Source organism: Pezoporus occidentalis, unplaced genomic scaffold, assembly GCF_034315485.1.
Source record: "Pezoporus occidentalis ecotype Australia unplaced genomic scaffold, CSIRO_AGI_Poc_V1 ctg113, whole genome shotgun sequence".
NCBI classification, from domain to species: Eukaryota; Metazoa; Chordata; class Aves; order Psittaciformes; family Psittacidae; genus Pezoporus; species Pezoporus occidentalis.
Window position 1 is genome coordinate 179,727 of NW_026912918.1, and position 22,759 is coordinate 202,485.

Consider the following 22,759-nt stretch of genomic DNA (forward strand, 5'->3'; position numbering starts at 1 on the left):
CATGGTTACAAAAATGAACACAAAAGTTGATGCAAAAAGTAATCTCAAAAAAAGTTTATTAGCATGATTAAAAACACAGGAAGAATGACAGTAAGAAAGGAAGTAACTTAGCATGGAAGAATAGCCATTTCAACAGTTTGTATTCACCAAAGCTTCAACTGATTGGGTAATTTTATTGCCAGATTTCACTTGACTTCTTCAACAACAGTTTGCATTGTATCAGTTTCATCATTAGCAGAACTATTGCTTTAGTTTGGATCTGACCCCTGTTGCAGGTATGTATAAAAAAATATCCCTCATTACTGCTGGATTGCAGAATGCATTGTTGATTTAAGAGCTGGTAAAAAAAGACAAACTCAACTTAAGAGTCTGTTTAAAAAACAACTTTTCTCCTAATCGCACTACAAAGAAATACATTAGTATTTTGGCCTTTAAACTTCTCACATGGTATTTATTTAGCACGGCAATCCCAAATTCCCTCCCTTTAAGTAACCGTAAATCAAACTCCTCTTTCAGAGGCTGCTTCTGGGGTTAAGTTTCTGGAGATTTACTTCATACGTGCTTACACTGGCTTGAGGACGAAGACAGCATCATCTAGTACATAGTAGTCATTATACATATCACCTTCACATAGGTATGGCAGTCTGGTGAAAGCTTCTATGGCAAAACCAGCTTTACTGAAAACTTCTGGCAGGCTATTCACCTGTTCTTCCCAAGTGTGCCCTTTGATTTCCAAAACTTCTGACGGTTTTTCCCACTTGCCACCTACTGAGAAAATAAAACAGGTTTGTTTAAATGATAAAGAAAACTTTATTGTGTGATGTATTTTTTCTTACACAGAGCATATTCCACAGATTGTATTCAATTCCACTTCTAACAGGAGGTTGACAAGCCATTTGTGGAGCTGTTGCAAGATCAGTTCAAGATTTGCCTATTGTTCAGAAGCAGCTCCTTTTTAAGATTACCTTTGTACATTTTTAACTAGCAATTCCAAGACTGGCTTAAAAGAAGCTTCCACTAGTAAGACTGGTGTTCAGCAGACATGGTCAGGCTTTTTAATGAAGATGCTTTCCAGCATTATAAAATTCTTTATATCCACCGCCTGGCCAAAGCTGTCTTCACGCAGTTACAGTAAACAGAGCCAACAAGTTGAAAATGATGACTTGCCGTGAAGCTTCCATCTGTAGACCACCACATTATAATGGCTGGCTACAGAACCTTTGTTCCTCCAGTGGCCATCTACTAGCCGAGATGGTAAAGACTGCTTAGGGTCACATGAAATTACAAAGCCAAACATTTGCAGCATGCTGGAAAACGTGCTGTCATTTGTTATACCCAATGAAATAATCTGAAGGATTACAGGTGCAGCTCTCAGAAGTCCAAAATTTAAAACTACTCACTGATTTTCCAAGCAAGGCCACACATAAATAACAAATGTTTTCTGATTTGGTTTGTACCTTTAACGAGTTCACTAAACACAACAGTAAACACCCTTCTAAACAGGAAGTTCTAAATCTTGTGATTCAGATGGTTCTGCAACTCCAAATGTTTCCTAAGTTCCTCTTCCTTCAAGCAGAATTATGTCCAGCGAGGTAGAAGAAATGGCATCTTTCAACAGATTAAAAAACGTGCTCATGCTGGCATTACAATGGATTCTGCACAGAGCTGGTAAGACTTTTTTTTTTAACTTCTTATATTTTCCCATGTAACAACAGTTAGTCAAGATTGAAAAATGTTATGATTTGCAAATAGATATGAAATAAGAGCAGTGAAAAGTTTTACTGAGAATCAAGCTAGTTTCTGCTATCTTCATACAACTGCCAAATTAAACAACTGTTAGCTTTTACTTCCAAAAGCCTGAAATGCACCTGTAACCTAAGATTTCTGGGGCAAATCCTCCTGTGCTTCCCTCCAAAGAACTTCACAGCAGCAGTATGTCAGCATTACAGTGCAGCTGTGCTTGTTCCAGAGGAGCTCAGCAGACAGCATCTACATGAACTGCAGCCATGGAGCTCTGCCCGGCAAAGCCACTGAGACCACCAGAATAACATGGAAAAAGAGCAGGGGATCAACTACAGAAGCATAAGCTACTGCCTTTCACCACACAGGGTGCAAAAGTACACCAACAAATCATACTACAACAATCTTCAGATTGCCATAGCTGCTATGGAACAGTTCTGATGGTGATCTGCCACAGAAGTAGTTTCATTTTATTCCTGCAGAAGTCACAGACACTGAATCTGCTTGGATCTGGTCCATAAAACACGCAGAAAAATTATGAAGGGACAATGCTGACTGTCCACCATGAACAGGCTTATAAATTGTGTATCAGCAGTAGATTAAGAGACTTCAGTTTATTTTTATTCTTAACTTGTTATTTTCTAGGAAGTAGAAAAGGATGGTGTTAAGCAACTACTTTCATTTTCACTGCAGTAATCTCAATTCCATTGTTCGAGTAAAATTAAATAGACTAAAACAATATTTAAATTATGGGTTTCAAGGACTTAGAAAAAATCTCCCAGACCAGTCATATTAAACTTCACATTTCAGTTCCTTTATTAGAATTCTGTTCTCTGATTAACCTTCCTGTTTTCTCTGCACACATTCTTAAACATCAGAACTAACAAGCAATATTATTATCCTTATAAACCCAGAGTCAATACGTGTGACAAAGTGAAAGAATGTCTAGGAACTATTATAAATTCTAATCAATGTTATGAAGATGCTAAATTATAAATGACTGCATCTATGACATTTCCACTGCCTGCCACTGGCTCTCTCACTTGACTTGGAATAGGAACAGTAGAGAGAGAAAACCTTGCAGAACTACTGCACTGAGCATCTACAGCTATGTCACACTATCCCCCCACCACCCATCAACCCCCAAAACACTCAGGACTAAACCTGAGGTGGGGAACTACACCAGGAATTCTTTTGGTCCTCTCCAGGGCCAAAGGAGACATTCATGGTATTTCAGAAAGATTATTCTTCTCTACACTTTGTCAGAAAAACAGAAATCTAAGCGCATTACCCCCAAGGTAAAGCTGTTAAAATGAACATATGGTCAAGCTGCAGGGATTACCTAAAAGAAAAGTTTGCTGGAAACAACCTGAAAACTTTCAAGTTCGAAACACAGTTGGTTTTCCTCCTTTTCTCAAATGAGCCATAAGTCTCTTATCTTCTTTTTAGATTGTGCCTTGCTTTTTAACTGTCCCTCACATCACCATTGTTTATTCTCAACAGGTGCTACAGATACCTGCCAAGTCACTGTAACACAACCCAAATTTCAGGAAGCTGACTACTCCATGCACACTGTGTTCCTAACATGTACTTTCTCAGCTTTTGGATGTTCTTCGTTTCCACCTCAAGTTCTGTGGTTTCGCTTTTTAACTAAAAAGCATGAGGATTTGTGTACTCCAGGATGCATAGATCAGCAGAAGTACAAAGTGCATTTATCTGAAAATAACATTTTACTTCAAATCAGTAACCTGACTGTAGATGACAATGCTGTCTATATCTGTGGAGTAGCATTTTCAGATTCAAGTTCACCCCATTCTAAACAAACAGGAGATGGAACAGTACTAACGAAAGCAGGTCAGTTGATCATTCCTTCTTAATGAAGCATTTTAAAAGAAATACATTAGCTTTCCCAAATATTCTCTTCATTTACACTTTCAAGAATGGCATTTAAGATGGAAATACCAACAAAACTGCTAGTAGCATAACTGTATTAAAATACTAACAGTAAAACCATGGAGGGATTCTAAGAATAAGTATTTTAACCTTGTATGCTAATTAGACTGTTGTCATACGATGCAAATGACTCCTGGATTCTATAAAAGAAAGAAGTTTTGCACTTGTGTTACCTAACAATACTCTACATCCTCCTAGATAAAAATTTTAATGGCTATCAGAAAGGAACTACAACAGAAAAATGAGAAGTAGAGAAACTGACACTTAGTGGAAATACATGCAACAGAGTACAGGGCCTCAGAACTGGGAATTCCCTGTGCCAGCTTAAGAAAAAAGGCTTAGTTCTGAGCTTTTGCATCATCTGCCTTCTAGTTAATAAAGCGATGAGACTTCATTATCTACATTTCAGTTTTCCATGCCTAAAACATGGAAAAAAAAACAAACCCCAAACCAACCCAAAACCAAACCCATCAAAAACCCTCAAACCAAACAACAAAACAAACAACATAGCTGGATTATTTTCCCTATATTCCTTCTTTCCTCTAATTGCATTTCTGAACAAATGCCTGTAAATTTTATTCAGATATCCAGAAAACTGGATTCTATTCTCTGTCTACCCCAAAGGAAGGGCTCATAATAAAAGTAGCAAGTCTCTACTGTCCTCGCGAACATTCAGGGAAACAAAACAAAAGTGATCACACTAAGTATTTTAGACTGAAAATGAACTTGACAAATATTGAGTGGTGTAAGAGGCTTTTAATTCCTTAGAGGAAGGGTGATGAAATGCAGAAACTGAAGAAAATTATGTGTAACAGAAGAACTGTCCTTTATTCTAACACTTTTAATAAAGGAGCAGAGAAGCAGCACAGCAACAGAAGACTCGGCTTCATCTTCATGATCACCACCTCATCCTTACTGTTTCTATACAGTGCTACCGTATTTACATTTTTAGTCTACAAGGTAGGAAAGTGATTTTTCTAATTTTGTTCATTTTGTAAAACAAAGCAGTTTCATCATCTCCATTAGGAGAATAAAAAGACATTCCTAGATTCCATAACTTTCATGATTAAGTTTCAAAGAGGCAGTTGGTTGAAGTCCATATGCTTCACAGATGTGCAAACTCTGCGTGGCACATACCTGTACTCTCACTAGTAACCACAGTTTTCTTTTTCAGTAAAGTGTCTAAAAGAAAAGGTATCCTGAAGTTAAAATTATCCTGAGAGTATTAATCAGGAAGTTGCAGATTATCTGTTGAGGCTCACTCAAAAAGCAAAACTAGAAACTACCACTGTTAACTCATCAACTCTCTGGATTAGTTTCCACTAAAATGATTTAATGTCAAAGTATTCGTGACCACAGACTGACTTGTCTAATGAAATTCTATTCACACATCATATTCATACATGGATGAGAGACCTTGGTAAAATTTAAACACATCAGAGACTTAGAAAAAGTTTTATGCTTATAGGAAACAAATGCATCAGAATGGTTAGAAGTTATACAGTTATTGTTGTGGGGGTTGTTTGGGTTTTTTTTTTTAAGCTAGAGGAAAATTAGTGTTTAGTTAAAACAAACACCCAAAACTACAACTGGAATCTTTACGTAATAATGAGACTTTGACATGAGAATAAGGACTTCACAGTCCTAAGTGGTATGATATGCTAAAATGGTTCTTTGCTGCAGTGATCACTGTCTAAAAATAAAGACAGGACAGACTTTTTTAGTTTTGTGGTTTTTTAAATTAGATGAAATAGTATAGTGGGAAACATTAACTAACCTATTTTCCCCTGAAAAAGGCTTATCTGTGATGCTACTGGTTTACTTTTGAGAACTAGGCAGTGTTTCAGGCACTGTACTCAAAGCAAAATTACTTGCAGCGTCTACTACCAGAAGCTGAAAAAGGCCTTACATGGCTGAAAAGGTCTCTGATTTTCCAATGGTACAAACTGACCTAAGGACTTGTCTCTACAAACTGTCTGACACTGTAAACCAGCAACACCTTTAACTATTCTGCTACCTTAGCAGCTGGCATCTCTCATTGTTCTTTATTCTCTCTCTCTAGTTAAAACCAAAGCTGCTAAAGAAAAGCAGGAACGAAGACGAAAGAACAGAGAACTGTGTATGTTATCAATTCATTTGCTTTGTCTGTGATTCAGAGCTTCCCCCCCCCCTTTTTTAAGTATATTGGGCATCCATTTTGTGATTAATTGATTATTTGGTTAAATAAACATTCAGAGCTGTTAAGGCTTTACTTCAGATTTGTACAAAACTAGTAAATGAATTTACATTTCACTAATTTTAACTCATTTATGTTTAACAGTTGGATACAGGATGTCAGTTTATGTAAAGGCCACCTCTAGTACACAGCTTCCTTTAGGTTTTAAGTAAATTTTGTTCAACCTTCTGAAAGTAACATGTTTTGCTATTAATTATTTGTTTAAATGCCGCATTCAGGTAAGTCCTAATGGATTTAAAACAAATCTATTTAGAACCTCCATCACCATGTATCCTTGAATAAAAAGTAGAAGCCATACATTTAAATAGCAATTACAGAAGTCATGTATGTTAAGAGATGCAATATTAATGTAATAACCCTTCTACCCGTCAAACTGTAAGTTCTTGAAGTGTTATTTAGTAAGATGCCCAAAGACACATAGAGGGGAAAAATCAGAATTATAAAAGGTAGAAAAAGATGCTTCCTCAACCATACATAGCACTGACCTCAAGTGTTTGAATAACTTGCAGAAAATCACCAGTGGACGAAAAATTTTTCAAGCAATTGCCCAGGAACTTCAAAATCAGAGATACATCCAGCATTGCCAACAGCCTGTGAGTATCTATATACCAATACTGACATTTATGCAGAAAAAGAGGAACCGGTACTTTTTAAGAGTGTATTATTTCCATATCCTCTGGAAATGGACTTTTTAAAGTTGATAAAGGTCTAAAAAAAAAAAAAAAAAAAAGGATTCTGCACTACAAAGACATTATAAAGCATTCTAAATGATCATACATATACATTTATATATATATGATAGCATATACTTTATAGAATGTATGTGTGTACATTTAAAAAAATGAAGCTTCCATAAATCTGCATTTGCCAAGAAGAGGTCTCTACAAGTGCCTCTGGACTTTTGGTGAAAAGCATAGAGCTATTAAGAGCCCATTTTTGAAAAATGGTAGCTAGACAGGAATATTACAGAGCTGTTATAAAAGCTCTACAACATTCTTCCAGATACTTCTCCTTCCTTCAACATCCACAGCCTAAACTAAATATTCAACATCAGTGGGTAAAGCCACACAACTTCTTTCAGCATTCCAAATTCATGCCAATATGTCTTATATAATGACCATAATTGTGCACATGCCATGTTAAGTTACAAAAAAACAAACCCCAACTTTAGAAGTCATGTGTATTTGCAAACAAACGCCTTCAAAATCCTGCCTTGAAAATGTTGCTTCTCTTGAGAAATTGTATACATTCTTTCCTATTCTGACCAAAGGCTCCACTACTTCAAGAAGAAGCCAAAAGAAACATATAACAAATGCATGCTTCTCTATGCGTTTTTACTTCATTATTTCCACCTGGCCCCAATTGTTTCCCTCTGTGATTACCCCTTTAAAGACTTCAAGTCCCTGCTGACATGACCTTGCCCTCGGTTTGAGCATCAGATATAAACATAGTGAAAATAAGGGATATATTTTACTGCCTCTGTGCTCTCTGGAGATTAGGAAAAGCCAAGAGGAAGAGAAACATGCTTTGAATCCCACAGATGCCAAATGACCAAAACCAATTGGACAGAGGGGAGAAAGGAGTTTACTGAAACAATAAAGTAATGGAGTTTCCCTGAAAAAGGAAATTTTGCATTATTTAAAAAGTAAAAAGTTCACAGCAATAATAAAATACTTCTCCATTTTTCCCTTAGGAAGATTTGGAAGATGACACTGTTTATCAGAACAGATGAGCCTGTGCTGCTGTTCAGATTTCTTCAGTATTTCTCACACAGATGAAGAAGGGACAGATGAAGAAGTTAAGCTTCTTCACATACTTCCTTTGCTTTAAAAAGAGAGGAGACAGGAGACCTTGCAAGGCAGTGTTCTTGATGAGTATTTTCTAAACAGGTCACCAAACCCGAGTGCATTGTGCATTTATGTTATATTTTACTTCCATTTTCCATTCTTTAAGAATAAGAACTATGGGAAAAGACTTCATAAGATAACTGCTGACCTTCCTGAGTTTCCTTTTTCAGTTTAGATTTAATTCTGTGCATTTTTTTCTTTTTATGTAAGTTTACATGTATTCCTTTTATGTGAATTGAGCATTTATGAAAGATGTATAATTGACGGCAACAGAAAATAAACTTGTTTCACATATGAAATTTTGATTTTAGCCATGTTAATGTGACAGTTATCGACATAACAGATATACAGAACTACAAAACAAGTTACTGAGTCTTAACAAAAGCTTAAACAGAGCAAAACCTCTGTATTCTGTAGGTAGGCAAGCAGAAATAACAGACAATATAAATGCATGTAATATCATAGTACAGCTCAACTGGAATAGGAGCTTCTTCCCAGGCTATTTAGGAAAGGAAAGTAGCAGTCATAGTGAGAAGGTTGCTCCTGCAGTATTAAAAATCACTTGCTAGACAGACAATCCTCATCTTCCACTCCTACCAAGCAAAGTCAGGATTACCTGGAGCACAAAGTTTTGCCTTTACATGCCTGTTCAACATGGAGGCAAGCATGAACACAGAAGTAGACTAGCTACCCAAGGCAGTACATTGAGTGTATTTTTTTAAAAGTACCTATTCTTTTAGAAGTTACTATGTAGCCAATCCACAAATTCAGCACTTTAACAAGCAATCTTTTAGTATCAGGCATTCTCCCTACATAAAAACAGCTGCATCTTTTATCACCATTTAAATAAAGCAAAGCTTTGTTTAACAGATGAAATGGTATTTCTCACTTCAGTGAGATGAGCACTAACAACGGAGACAAAACAAGGGTCCACCTAGCACAGTACTGTTAATAGCTCAATTTAGTAGCAAGGAAGATGGAAAATCCACCTTTGTCTTCTTATCCCTGTCAGCAATCACAAGGAATTAATGTGTTCAACAGGAAAACTGCACAATCACAGGTAGCTAGTGTTTACTCCTTCTGAAGTATGGAGCCTCTGACATTTTTATTTTAGAGAAATTTAAACCAGTCTAGTCACATACTGTCTAATAATGGCTTTATAGAAATAAGGTGTCTGTATTAGGAAATACAATGCATTTTTTATGACCCTATGGGACACCTATTAAAAATACAAAGTTCTATTTAATAGATGTTCTTATGTGACTAGCCTAACACCTTATGATTCATCTGGCTTACTTACCAAATCTAGACATGTGCAAAATTGCATTATTTTTTGTTATGTTGAAAATAAAACTCTGTAAAACCCCAGAAAGAATTTATGATTAAGCTACTTCGTCTGGACTCTAGGTGTCACTGTAACTCCAGAAACGGTAAGCACAGAAATGTATTTCAATCTCCTCCTCCACCTTGCTTTGTTCTCTTAAACCAAGTCTTATGTTATTCACATAAACAGTTTCCAAAATCACCCTCCCATTACGTTACATGCAATAACCCAAATATCTTGTTTTGATCAAAATTGTGTCTCCATTTTTAGGAGCTGTTCTATACACTGAGCAAACATCTTACTTGCCTCATCTCTTCTCTATTTGTTTCCCACCTAAAATTCAGAAGTTTCTCTAGGCGAGTCCAAACTGGTTTTAATTAGCTTCTACAAGAACCTGAGCCATTAAATGTTCTCCTCTTTGAATGTTGCAAGTATATATTTTTGTCAAATATAAACCATATGTACATATCTAATACTTTTTAAAATGCATCATCTTTTAGAACAGCTAAATGAAAATAATGAAATTCTAAAATCAATTATTTATCATGAAGACGAGCAGTTCATTATTTCTTTAGGCTACAGTTAAATAGATAAGTAGGAAAGCTTCAGTGAAATGACAGTAACTTTTGTGTGTGTTAATTTGCATTGTCTAAAGTTTATATGGGGTCCATATCCGTAATAGTGCAAAACAATAACTGAGTATGTTAAGTTTCAGAACTTATTACGGAAACAAAGCTGCATTGAGGAAAGTGACTAATCTCCTGTAAGCCCCCACCACTTTTTTATGACTTAGGTTTACAAGACTTCTTACAACAGATTTCAACTTTCAACAAGTAAGAATGACTGAGTTCAAGAATCACAGAGGAGATTTCTAGTCCCTTGGGATTTATAAATTTAATTATTGTTCTCCTCCAAGTACCTTGTGGGAGATTAATGATGAGCAATATAAGTGGACTTCAGAGTAGTTTCTTCCTTAATTCACCTACCACATGTTGAACCAGAATTGCATGTGGTCTGTCACATGGTTACCCAACAACAGGCAGAAAAGTAGATGTCAAGTCCAATAGTGATTGCAAAACACAATGGCACATAGTTTTGAAGGTACACAAACAAAAAAGCCACTCAAATAGTTTCCCAATTCCTGCTTCCAGTATGCTAATGAAAACTAGAAAGACACTGCTGTTATTATTTGGAACTTTAAGGAATTTTTAGAAGAGGAAGCTGTATTGTTCCACATTATAGGAACAATAAGTTGTAATCAAATACACTTGAAATACCGTACAGACACATAAGTCAACCTCCCCCATCTCATTTAAGACATGCTACTTTTCAGAACAGTTACAAAATTATTTGCTCAAACACTGCATTTTAAGCAATTCTTCACCTGAGGGAATTTTTTTACACTTAAAATTAATTTTTATTACATTTCATTACACTGATTGCCAGAATGTTCAGGCTGTCAGTTGTGTATTTGCTGGAGCTACATGCCTATCCGCAGACAAGTCTTAATACTCAAGGACAGCCAGTATCCCAATGATGACTGATGAACACCAGCCTCCTCGAATTCAAACCAGCTTTAGGGTGCCTCAACATGAATCCACACTCATAGGCATGTAAAAAAAGAATTTCCACTCTCTTTTGAAGTTTAATCATAGGGACAGATTAACCCAAAAATCTCTCATGTATTTCTTCAAAATGCAACTAGGGGAAATAATGGGGGATTAGCACTGAATTTTAAATTTCAGTTACTGATACAAACATAAACAGTGCTTCATACTTTGTATCAGTAGGGGTCTGTATTCTACTTTGAGAGCTCATACTGGAAAGTGAACATTATCTCCCTGTGAATTTTTAGGTGCAGTTCATCTGAAACAGTTTGACCTGAACTGCTCTATCCAACATTACAGGCAGTTCTGATGGCTTTGCTCAGGTGGTCACTACAGACAACTGGGGTGACCTATATGGCAGCAGCAGAAGGCTCTAATCAGAGATCTGTTTTCCCATGTTGCTCCAACACACCTCAAAGGTGGCAACCCACAGAACAGGATATGTGACTTCAATATTTGAGCTTTTTGTTGGTGTCAACAACGTACGTTTGGGAATTAATAAAACAGCTTACATCATATGTCCTATTTACCTATGATTTACTTCTGAATGTGCCCTGTACAAGTTATTTGTAAAAAACAAATACAAACATGCCAATTAAGCATTTAATTTGGGATACAGTAACCTACAAATGTTTTCTTTACCTGCCTAAATAGCTATTAATCTGTGCACTTACCATTTTCCACATATGGGTGAAATGGCAGAACTAATGCTAGAATGACTCTGCCTCTAGTTGGCTCCAGTACACTTCTAATATCTTTTAATACAGTCAGTGGTTGATCACAGCGATCCAGCAAATTCAAACAGCTGATGACATCATACTGAAATCCTGTGTTTTGCCATTCATTTATACCAAGCACTCTATAAGGAGAAAGATACAGTCTGTTAAACAAACACAAGTTGAGTTCAAAGAGAGCCACTGAACACAAAAATTCCCTATGAATGTGTTTACAGTGCAGGTAAGGTCAGCCACCTAGGCAATGTGAAGAGACAGATACGATGCTTCTGGTCTCTCAGAAAAGAAAACTAAATCAACAAAAGTGGGCATGGTTACATATATAGCCGTAAGAACCTGTGTATCGCCTTACAACCACCAGGCAATAAAGGAAACAAAACCCAAAACCCCAGGTATTAGAAGGAAGAAAAAAAAAAAAGTGCTGTCCTAGAATAAAACTGAAAATAACTTCTCAAGAAACAACAATGCTGAAATATGATGAATGGCTTGCTACAGTCTATCCACTCTGCTTTGCCAGCGTGAAAACCCAGACTGGAAATTAGCCATTATGTTTCCTCTCAAAAAACAGGTTAAAGAAAAGAAATCCAGTTCCTTCATTCTTTGGGTTGAAGTCTAGGGATAAAGTGTCTGAAATACTAGTCATTACTCAACAAGACTGAATCTGCTGTCTGCAAAAACCTGCAGGAGCTGTGATGAATGCATGAACAAAGTTCTGGAAGTGCCCACGGTTTAGTTACTAAATGTTATTCCATCTAACAGCAGGAGCTAAGCAGAGCAAGAATAAAAGGATCTTTACATAGATGTCTACATTTTAGGACTAAATAGACAGAGATTACTGAGGTATCCCTATTATCAAAATTAGTTTGCTTTCTCTGCAGTACCTGTCTTCCTTTTCCAATTCTGGACTGTTCACTTAGGCTGGTTTGCCTGATTTTCATCTTCCTGACTCCCTTGATTAAAGCAATTTATGCAAGCTATGAAGAAAGAGACTTCAAAATGGTTGCTGCCTATTTTCTCTTAGAATCATAGTCTAAAGTAATTGCAGGGAACTTCTGTGTAACAAAAGCCCTGATAAGAAGGAACATCAGATGTGTTTGTTTTCCTGCTTTTGGACAGGTTAAACTTTTCCATAAAGATTAAGCAACACAGGAATTGTCTGAAAATAGTGTGAATATTCATTAAATACTACAAATAGATTACTCTGATGTAATGTCCAATAAAAAGGATGTAGGAAGTATTCATTACAATACCTGTATTTCTTCTTCTGAAGCTGCCATATCATTGTTTCAGACAATTCAGTGGCATAGATTTCTTCAAAATGAGGACTCATGACTTTAGTGACTTCTCCATCCCCAGCCCCTAAATCAAGAAGCCTGTGGGATTTCCATTCTGGATTTATTTTAAGCAGTCTTTGAAATTGTTCTGGAGAAAACACAAACATTGAGCCCCTTCCCAGCAGCCTGAAATGTAAAAACAAGAAATGACCCATTTTGTAGGAACTTTTAACAGGAAGAACAATGAAGTAATTTAGAATGTGCTTTGGCAGCAACCAGTTACATACATTGTAGTAGGCAAGGTCACTGCTCAGATAAATTATAAATCCAGTTCAACTTGCCTTGCACTTGTCAGAGATCAAATACATAGCCACATGCAGTTACAGTAGTTAACACTTCAGAAGGAATTTGATTAGGTGAGGAAGAGTTCACGGGGTGCAGCTTGAGAAAACGATCACATTAGAAGAAAAAAAAAAGGAGGAGGGGAGAAAGAGTGGAAAAGATAAAGGCTGGACCTTATTTGTCATGTTTGCAGATTTGGATCTCTGCCACCTACCTTAGGAAAATAATAATAATAATAATAAATGAAATAACAGGAAATAAAATGGCTGCAACACAGAAGTGGGCACAATGAATGAGGAATAGGATATGTAACTAGGAGAGAAGCCAGGAAACAGATTTAAAGAAGGGACGGAGCTAACGCTGCTGGGGTAACAAAAGGGTGTATTTTTTTTTTAATTGTATGTTACAATGGCTTTTGCTGCTGTCTGCAGATCCTGCATTCAACACGAAGAGCTGTGGAACAGAAAATGGGGAACTCATTAAGGAATTGGGTAGAAGTGACAGTTGGATTCCTTATAGCTCAAGTCAATGACATACCTGCCTGTAACTGTTTGAAGACTACACACTGACAGATTTCAGCTGTCATAACAGAATTCAGAAGATGAAACAGTTAAGAAAATAAGCAGAAGAAAAAGAACCAGTCAGTAATAGTCTAAAAGTAGACAAACACCTTGGATAGCAGGTTAAACAAAGACAATGAACATAAATCTTTTCTGTCCAAGGGGGGAAAAAATGGTAAACAAAGATAAAAATAATCAGACAATAAAAATACATGAAAAGGAGGGGGCCAAGGAAAGACTGACTGTATTGAAGCACAAAGAAACAAACAAACAAAAAGGATAGAGTATACAAAGTCATGCAGAAGAAACTAAAGCAGGATAATAAATGTATAAAAGTAAACAGAACACAGACAATTTAAGTAGAGCCCCCTTGCAGTACACTTGAGTCAGTCCACACTGGTAATTGGCTCATAGCTATTATTCCTAACAGCACGATGAGGTGGTATTCAAAGCACTGGAGGGCCTTTGAAAAAAAAGAAAAAAAAAAAGAAAAGAGGAAGAGAAAGGAAGAAGAGGAGACCAAAGAAACCTTTATATAAAGCTACAAGTAACTAAGAACACCACAGGGAAGCTCATCAAGTCATCTGGTTAGAAAATAAGGGAAAAGATTATTTTTCTAGCCTTGGTAGGCAGCTACTATACTCGGACTGTACAGAAGCATGTACTAGACGCAGAGATGGGGATGGTGGAAAAATCAGGTAGATGTAACAAAATGCATTCTTCATAAGGTCAAAACTGACAAGCTGTTAAAAATATGTCTGAACGGGGTGACGAGCAAAACAAGGCACTGACTCTTTTGGAAAAAATACTGAAGTCCTTGCAATCTGCTACCACCCACTGCAGCCACACAAGAGGGAGATGCAGTAAGACCACGAAAATAGTGTTTTATAAACTCTTTCCCTGCATTCCTAATGTTTCACCAGTCAAACATGCTGTGTCAGAAGTTACCTCTTCAAGTACAGCTAACAGACAAGTGGAGGTGAAATTAAGTGTTACAGAGTAAGACAGAACTCTGCTCCAAATTTGTGTTACCAGCCAACTTCATAGAATCATAGAATAGTTAGGGTTGGAAAGGACCTTAAGGTTATCTAGTTCCAACCCCCGTGCCGCGGACAGGGATACCACACACTAAACCACGTCACACTTCCACACTATTTAGTGATCTGCCTCTGTGTGCAGTGGGGGTGAACACTCTATGGTAGAAATAGTTTTAGATGCAATACAGAATTGAGTACAGCCAGCTTCAACAAGGACAATCACAACAATAACTGATACAGATATTGCTGTAGGTAAAGGGCAAGTTTTTGGGCAGGGAGAAAACAGAGGGAAGAAACACAAAGAGAACACTGTTATTCAGAAGGAAATTAATATAATTGTTATAAAATACAATTAGAGTTCTCCAGGTGTCTCTTATTAATTGCAATTACCTCCTCTGTCCTCCCATACAGGAAATGGTGTTCTTCAGTTAAGAGGGCTGGGCACAAAGAGCACAGTAGGGAATTTCAGATCTGTTAGACTAGCAAAGGGAAAACTACAAATTTAAAAGCTGACAGACAAGGGGTATGGCTGAACACTTGAAAACTCTAAATCCAAACTGTATTTATGTTATCTAAGATTGACTTTTCACTTACCCATTGATAGATGTTCTAGACATAAAGAGGCTAAAAATTGAGGACACAAAAGAGTGATAGAGCTGAATAAACAGCCAGCCTGATTTCTCAATGCTGTTGTTTAAGAAGATTTGTGTTCCTTGGTCAAGGTAACTCTGGACAAAAATAGGCTGAAGGGATTCAGACAACTGTTCTGTGTTGCAGACATACCACTAGAGAAAGAAATAAAGGATCATTAAAAAATTCAGCAATATAAAACCAGAAGTACTTAAAACAAACTGAATACAGAAAAGGCTGTTATCAATTTCTGTAAACATAAAAATTGAGGTTTTCCTACAGACTTTTCAACAAGCTTCAGGATTAATTTCACTTAGATTTGAACTGTAATCAAGTAAGGGCCAATTGCTTTCTAAGAAATAATACTTTTAGTTTTTGTCTTAATTATTACCCTGCACTTTGAGGAATTCTACAAAGTAAATTCCCCAGGAGGCATATGCAGGTCCTCTATGCAACCTCACCACACTGACAAAATAGTATTAAGTGGGATAACATTATTTTCTATCTTCCCACTCATTCTCACATTTTCCCTAGGCATCCCCTGAAACCCAATCAGCAAGTGCATTTGCAGTATTTTTCCAGGAAAGGAGATAGAGAATCCAATCAATACTTTTGAGCAGAGCTTACCTATGTGAACTATGTTTCTTCACTTACCAGTACCAAAGGGCAGGTCATTATGTCTATGACCTGCTGCCTCCCAGCATCTCTACTAAAAAACAGGAGCAGTTTCCCACATGTAGGAATTCATCAGTACCAGCTGAAAGGCACTTCTACACTTCATATTGGTAAAATCTAAAGCCCAAGGTAGAATGGGTCAATGATTTTCTATTTGGGAAAGTAATAAAACGTAAAATATTCTACTATTTTACTATCCCCATGTAAGGCATACCTGAACTCCTTTAAAAGCTGTTTTACATTACTTAAATGCAGAAAAAAGAACCCTGTGCAAAACAAGGCAAACATAAATCCTGAAATTTTAGGACTCTCATGGCCACCTTCTGCACCTCCAGCAAATACCTGTAATGCTGCAGCATTCTAGAACGTCAGCACTGACAATAAACTTCCAAAAGTTATTCACTGCTAGGGTGCAATGCCAAGCTAAAAACCCCTCCGCTCAATATGCAGAAGTTACAAAAAAACCCTTTAAATATAATTTTAATTCAGAAGGTTGCTCTTATTTTTCACTCTCCTACACTTAAGCAGTTATTGTCGGCCCTGCAAGAATCTCTAATGTCATTGTGCCTGTTTTCTAGTATCAAGAGTTATTCCCCCCAGCTAACACTCTCTTATCTTCCCCCTTACTTCTTGCAATAATGTTCCTTAATCTGGCTGCATATGTTTATTGTGCAGATAGAGAGTTATAAGTATCTTAAAGAGATTGTGAGAGTTTTAACAGAATCTTGTAAAAATGCACGTGGAAGGACAGCAAATGGTCAGCTGGGGTAACTCCCCAATGTCTTAACATCTAAGATTGTATCTATAGCCATATAATGCAAAAGGTGTGCTCATATCCTGATCCCTTCACATCTGTTGTACCTTGCTGGAACAGTCACTTAGTGCATGTTTATACAGTGTTCAGCACAATGAGACTTCCAGGCTCTACTGTAAAATAAATAATAATGAGACAAGATTCTTATTCCAGCATCCTGCTGCTTCACAATAATAGTGCCAGCAAGCAGAGGGGAGCAGACAGCTGCATGAAGATCATTATGCCAGATTCATAAACAGGGGTTCCATCAAACACTGACCCAAAGCAGCAAGGGATGTCAAGAGCCTCCAGCCAAGGAGCAAATATAAGCCGGCTCAGGTTTACTTTGAAAACCACTTGTGTAATGGGCACATTTCCAGCAGAATCAGGCTCTTAACTGTACTTTCAAACACACTTGCAGGCAGCAGAAGTACATGATTCTTTCGTCTAAAAACCAGATCTTGAGCAAGTTTGTGCCACATGATGGAGCATGGCACAGAGAGCCCCGAGACTGCCAATTTACCAGTTTAGGTCTTTTCTCACTGCAGCACAGTGCTAGTTAAATGAATCAGCATAGTCGAGTGATTCCCAAAAGGAATCCCTAGTGAGTTGTGAAAAACCACTAAAGCAGCAGCCTGTGTACTTTGTCCATCCATCTTCAGAAGCCAATTTCAGGAGCCTGGCAGAAGTGAACAAACCCAATGAGCAGGCTGGGCTGTGTGTCTGGTTCATTTATCCAGACTGGACATGTCTAGAGCGGCTCAGATGCCTTTTTCCATGTGTTGCCATTTTCAATCCAGAAAAAAAGTATCCAATTATCGAAGCTTTGGGAAACACAGGCTTTGTTCCATAAGCAATATGATGCCATATACACTGTACCTCAGCTCATACACCTTGGTTCTGCACTCAACTGTCACCTGTAGTTCCAGCATCTGGCCATGGAAATCAACAGTCCTACAGTTCTCGTCTTTAAGACTTCTAAATATTGATATATATTGACATAACTACTGGCAGAATGATGATGGTAACAACTGTGAGAAATTTGTTTCCAGAAATGAGGAATTGTTCATAGAACTCCTCTAATTTCTTCCACATGGTTAATCTTGCCAATAAGGTTTACTGGCAACTACCTAGATAACACTAGTAAATAACAGAAATGATAGCAAATTACAGAAGGGGAAAAAAAAAAATCACCAAACAACAAAACCAAGCAAAACAAACCAAAGGCAACACAGGATAAAAACAATCCAAATTTCAAATGACAAAACTGGTGAAAAACACCTTAATTCTGGAATCACTTTTTCAGAACAGGAACTACTTTTGTTTTTCTTCATGTACAATACATGAAGAGCCCTTTTCAGGACACAAGTTTCATGACAGGAATGAACATCTTGCAGCACAACAGCAGAAAAACTACAGCACAAAAATCTGAAAAGATATGTTAAGACCTTGTTTACAGTAAAAATTATAATTATTGACGACTCGTGCCTAGCATTAGTGAAAGGAAGAAAATGTTCTTTTAGATAATTTACATAAAACTAATGAAGTCAGTAAAACTGCAGTCAAAGTACCTGGGGCCTCAACAAGCAATCCTTACTTATGAGTAACCCCACAAACTCTGTAACCATAAATCTTATTAAACTTCCTAAATAATACATACTTTATGTTTAAAATCTAGATCCAATAAATGAAAAATTGAAATTATTCAATGCAGACCATCTACCAGCAGATGACATAATCATCTCCGTAACACATTTCCTTGGCTTTGTCTTTCTAGTACAATTTTTCACAACACAAAGACTTTCAGGTTTTCTTTGTTCACCAGAAGGAAGTTTTTTTCTGTAAACCTGAATTCTGCTTCTCTTTGTACTTATGCACCGAGTGATCCAAACTGCAAACCATATTCATTAAACCCAATACATTCACTCCGTAGCAAGATTCTGGGTGTCAGTGCCCACCCAGAGCACTAGACACTTCAGTAACAGATGAGCTTGGAGAATTACAGTGCATAATTATGTTCTACCTTAGAAGCAGTCTTCAAGTATTTACGCTACATCATCTTCATTAGCTCAGCTCTGTATATTTTACTTAGAATAAGTTAGTATATTCCTTCAACACTGAGAGGTTTTATTAGCCATTCTGAATACCTGCCAGATTTTCAGCAGCATTTTGGTAAAATATAGTGCAGATCCGAACATATTACAAATGCAATTTTGCACTGCAAGGGTATAGCCCCTCATTTCCCACAAAGTACTGATACACGTGCCTGTGCTGCTCAAGTATAGCACTAACCTTTTATTGCAGTCATATCACATTGCAAACTCATTTCCAGCTTGCCATCTATTACTGTTCCAAGACCTCCGCGAGCTTCACAGTTTCCCACTTGCTCACTTTTTCCTGTTTTCCTCTAGTATTAATTAAAAGCGTCTCTGTGATTACAAACCCACCCCATTCAACACCACCTGCAAACTTCACTCAAGTGCACTCACAGAGTCCACCTGGCAGACTGTTTACATCTCTGAGGGGCAGCCCTGACACCCAACCCGACGCCTCACCTGAGTAAGGGGACACAGCGCTGGCTTCCCACACCGCCGTTACCGCCGGGCTCCGAAAAACCCCCGCGGCGAGCACCCCAGCCCACGGCAGCTCCAGCTCCAGCTCCTCTCCTCACAGCAGGCTCCCGGACGCATTTCACACGTCAACTTTCTCACCGGCAGGACCGAGCTGTTCCCTCTCTTTGTCTGGCGTTGCCCGGCCCGGTGCCCCCTCAGCCTGCCCGAGGGTACCCCGCTCTTCCCGCGCCGCTCCCGCTGCGGCTGGTACCTTAGGACGCCCCGGAGGACGATGACTCCCTCCACGCCCCCCTCCCGCTGTCCCCAGCGGAGCTCCCCGGGAGGGTGGGGGGAGGCCGCCGTGCCCGCCCGGGAGCCCCCCCGTCCAGCCCCACCAGGAACAGGCAGAGGGGGAGAGGCGAGAAGGGAAGAACAGCTGCCTTGGGGCTGTACCTGGTGGTTCTCTCTGGCGCCCGGGGCTGGGTGGCTGTGGCTGCCCATCATATTCACGTAGATGGACCTGGATAAAGGGCTCCTCAGGTACCTGGCAGGGCCAGCCCACATCTTCCTCCTCAGCACCCACAGGAACAAGGTGTAGCAGCCCAGCCAGATCAGCCACAGTCTCATCGGGGAAGGGGCGCGGAATCACCCGCTGCCACCGCCTCCCCTTTCCATGGCAGCGGCGGCGCCGGCAGCACACAGCCAGCCCGGCGCGGCTCCGCTCCGGGGCCCGCACACACGCTCAGGCCGGAACGCGCGGCTCCGCGGCAGAGGGGGCCAGCCGGACGCCTTCGCTGCGACACGCCGCGGCCTGGCGCGCACCCGCTCCCTCCCTTTCTCTCGCCAATCACAGTGCGGGCGGGGCCGTGGCGCGCTGCGTTCAACCCGGAGCGGGGCAGGCTCCGTGCAGCCTGTGCGCACCGCCCCTTCCCGCCGCTCCTTCCCCATGTACCGGTCACCGGCGGCGGCCGACCCTCTCCCCCTCCCACACGGCTCACGCCGCGTCCCTCAGGAGCGCACGTGCTTGGCACCGCCCTGTCACCCGGTGCTGCGCGTGCGCAGAGCGGCCTTGGCGGGGTTGAGGGCAGCTGAGGGGAAGCCGTCCGGGCCTTAACCGGGAGGGAAGCTGCCCTGGTACTGCCGTGAGGAGTCCCTGGAATGAGAACCAGCCGTTAATTACGGTTCACACCTTGGGACCGAGTTCAGCTCTTGGCTAGCATAGCAGTAAATGCTGAAAGATGGAAGTGGGGCTTTGCACAAAGCTGTGCTTGGCTTCCCTCAGCTCCAGGTTCTTCCTGTACAGAGGAACATGAGGTCGATAAGCATGGAGGTGATGAGATTCCATAAAAAAAAAAAACAAACCAAACCAAACCATAAGCATTTAAAGATAAATCAGGTCATTACATGGTTTGCTCTTCAAAAGGAACTTGTGTTTTCAGATGGAAGATCACAACTGCTTGATACACGAAACTCAATGTCCTCATACATCTCAGTTTTTCCTCTAAGTAACTATTTTGAAGTGGCTCAGAGTAAACTTTATGCTCACGTGGAACTTGTGCAACGTTTTGTTTTACAAAGCTGTTTTTACAAAACACAGCCTGGTTCCAGCAGCACAAGCAAGGGTCACTGCACACTAGGATCTAAGGCCCTTGATCCATGAAATTTTTTCTGGACACTGGCATATGCATGTAGAGGGAGGAGAAGTCATTGTGTAGGCAAGAGAACAAGAACTTGAGAGACTCCTGCACCCTGTTTCTGTGCATGGGGATGCAATGGGGCATGGTGGAGACCAGTGGATAAAAATGCATCCTTGATGCAACTGGGACCCTATGGAGAAAGTGGGACAGGTCAATATGGATAAACATGTTTTGGCTTTTCACACTGCAGCAGGTGCCTTTGCTAGAACAAAAGCCATAGTCACTGGGGGTTTGTGTGAGGCACCACTGTTCTCACTTATGCTCTCAGAAACATAGGTTGTTTGTGGTAATAGCATAGGAAGTGAGGAAATCGGTATACAACTGAAACTGCAAGAAAATCTAGACAAAAACTACCTCATTAATCCAAATTCCAGCGGAGTACGGCATCAGGGCTATCATCTCTAATCCCTAAAAACTTTCTTAACAACCACAAGCAATTGGTATCTCTCCTTTTGATCAGATTTCAAACGCTGGACTTGAGCCCCTTAATTTCCTGGTAAGGATGACACTGGAAGCCAGACCACCATTGGAGCATAGAATCAACTAGGTTGGAAAAGACCTTTAAGATCAGCAAGTCCAACCATTACCTAGGACTGCCAAGACCACCACTAAACCAAGTGCCTTCTACCTGGAAGATCCTGTGATCAAGCACTAATCGCATCCAACCTTGGATGTGATTATCCTGGGAAATCAGCAAAACCGGAGCAGTAACAGAATATTGCCAGAGGATTTTTCTGTTTAGTTTATTTTCCCTGATGTTTAACCTCCTCAAGGAAAGTTTCTGACATAAGAGCTTGAGACAGTTTTCCACATGAAGATCTTTTCTCTCCACTAGCTAGATAGGCTAAGATGCCATTTTGGTCTATTTCTTTTTATTTGGTTTGCGATTTCTCTGCTTTCGATGTATGTTCTTGTTTGTAAAGACAGAGGGTTTTTTTTTCCCCTCCAGGAATAAAACAACTTTTTAATCAAAATCCAAACTGACAAAAGCTAAATTTGCTGCTTTTTAAACAGACATCTGTGCATAGTGTGTAAACCAATAAATAAAACTGCTTCAGGTTAGTTACATGTTGTTCACAGGGAAACACAGCTTAATTTTATCACATGTAAAATACAGATAATAAATTACACACCAAATAAATTAAGAAATATGCTAGCTTTTGTCTTTGCATTGTAGTTATACAACCAGGGTATGTTTTAATATGATTTTCCAAAGTTCCTACCCAGTGTTGCATTTGTCATTAATATTCTGCTATGGCAGCTGTATAGGAAGCATATTTTTCTCTTGACAGGCTATAAAGAGAACACTATTCATGCATATTTAGGTAATAGTTTTTATGTGTTGTTATTTGCATACAGGCTGGTGGAATTGTAGCCAATTGCTGTACAGTCTCAGAAAACTGTGAGCATGTGCATATGTCATTCAAAGCAATCGGTATGCTGGGAGAGTATTTACAGAAAAAAAAAGGAATCATTTTGTTTCTACTTTCTCTGCAACTATTTAGTGTTTCTTTTTTGTCTTGATGGAAAATTTCTTAATCAATTGAATACCTAAAGTCCAAAAAGGTCCCAAACATACCCAAAGGTTTTAATACACCATTTGGGTTGTGGTGATCACAAGGAGCGTGGTCTTCTGGAGCAGGACTCACAGTGACAGGGCTGGCTACACAGCCTCACATATTCTATGATGTAAATCTGCAATTTTCCTGCAATAGAACAACCTTCCCGTCTATTACTTAAACAATAGTAAGAAAGTGA

General features: G+C 39.1%; 2 protein-coding genes across 3 annotated transcripts; one reads left to right on the top strand and one right to left on the bottom strand.

The window, feature by feature from the left end:
- Positions 1–39: 39 nt before the first annotated feature.
- On the bottom strand, positions 40–20,072 carry METTL9 (methyltransferase 9, His-X-His N1(pi)-histidine). The gene is made up of 5 exons (XM_062634174.1): positions 19,758–20,072; positions 15,249–15,439; positions 12,692–12,901; positions 11,382–11,566; positions 40–768 (listed from the first exon to the last, which is right to left on the bottom strand). Exons 1-5 carry the CDS (start codon positions 19,929–19,931, stop codon positions 563–565), a joined length of 966 nt encoding a protein of 321 aa, XP_062490158.1. The 5' UTR covers positions 19,932–20,072; the 3' UTR covers positions 40–562.
- On the top strand, positions 1,513–8,075 carry IGSF6 (immunoglobulin superfamily member 6). 2 transcript variants are annotated; one of them, XM_062634183.1, is made up of 6 exons: positions 1,513–1,668; positions 3,244–3,594; positions 4,544–4,653; positions 5,756–5,812; positions 6,439–6,522; positions 7,623–8,075. In XM_062634183.1, exons 1-6 carry the CDS (start codon positions 1,581–1,583, stop codon positions 7,659–7,661), a joined length of 729 nt encoding a protein of 242 aa, XP_062490167.1. In that variant the 5' UTR covers positions 1,513–1,580; the 3' UTR covers positions 7,662–8,075. The 2 variants fall into 2 exon arrangements, with proteins under 2 accessions (XP_062490167.1, XP_062490171.1); XM_062634187.1 differs by lacking the exon at positions 5,756–5,812.
- Positions 20,073–22,759: the final 2,687 nt, after the last annotated feature.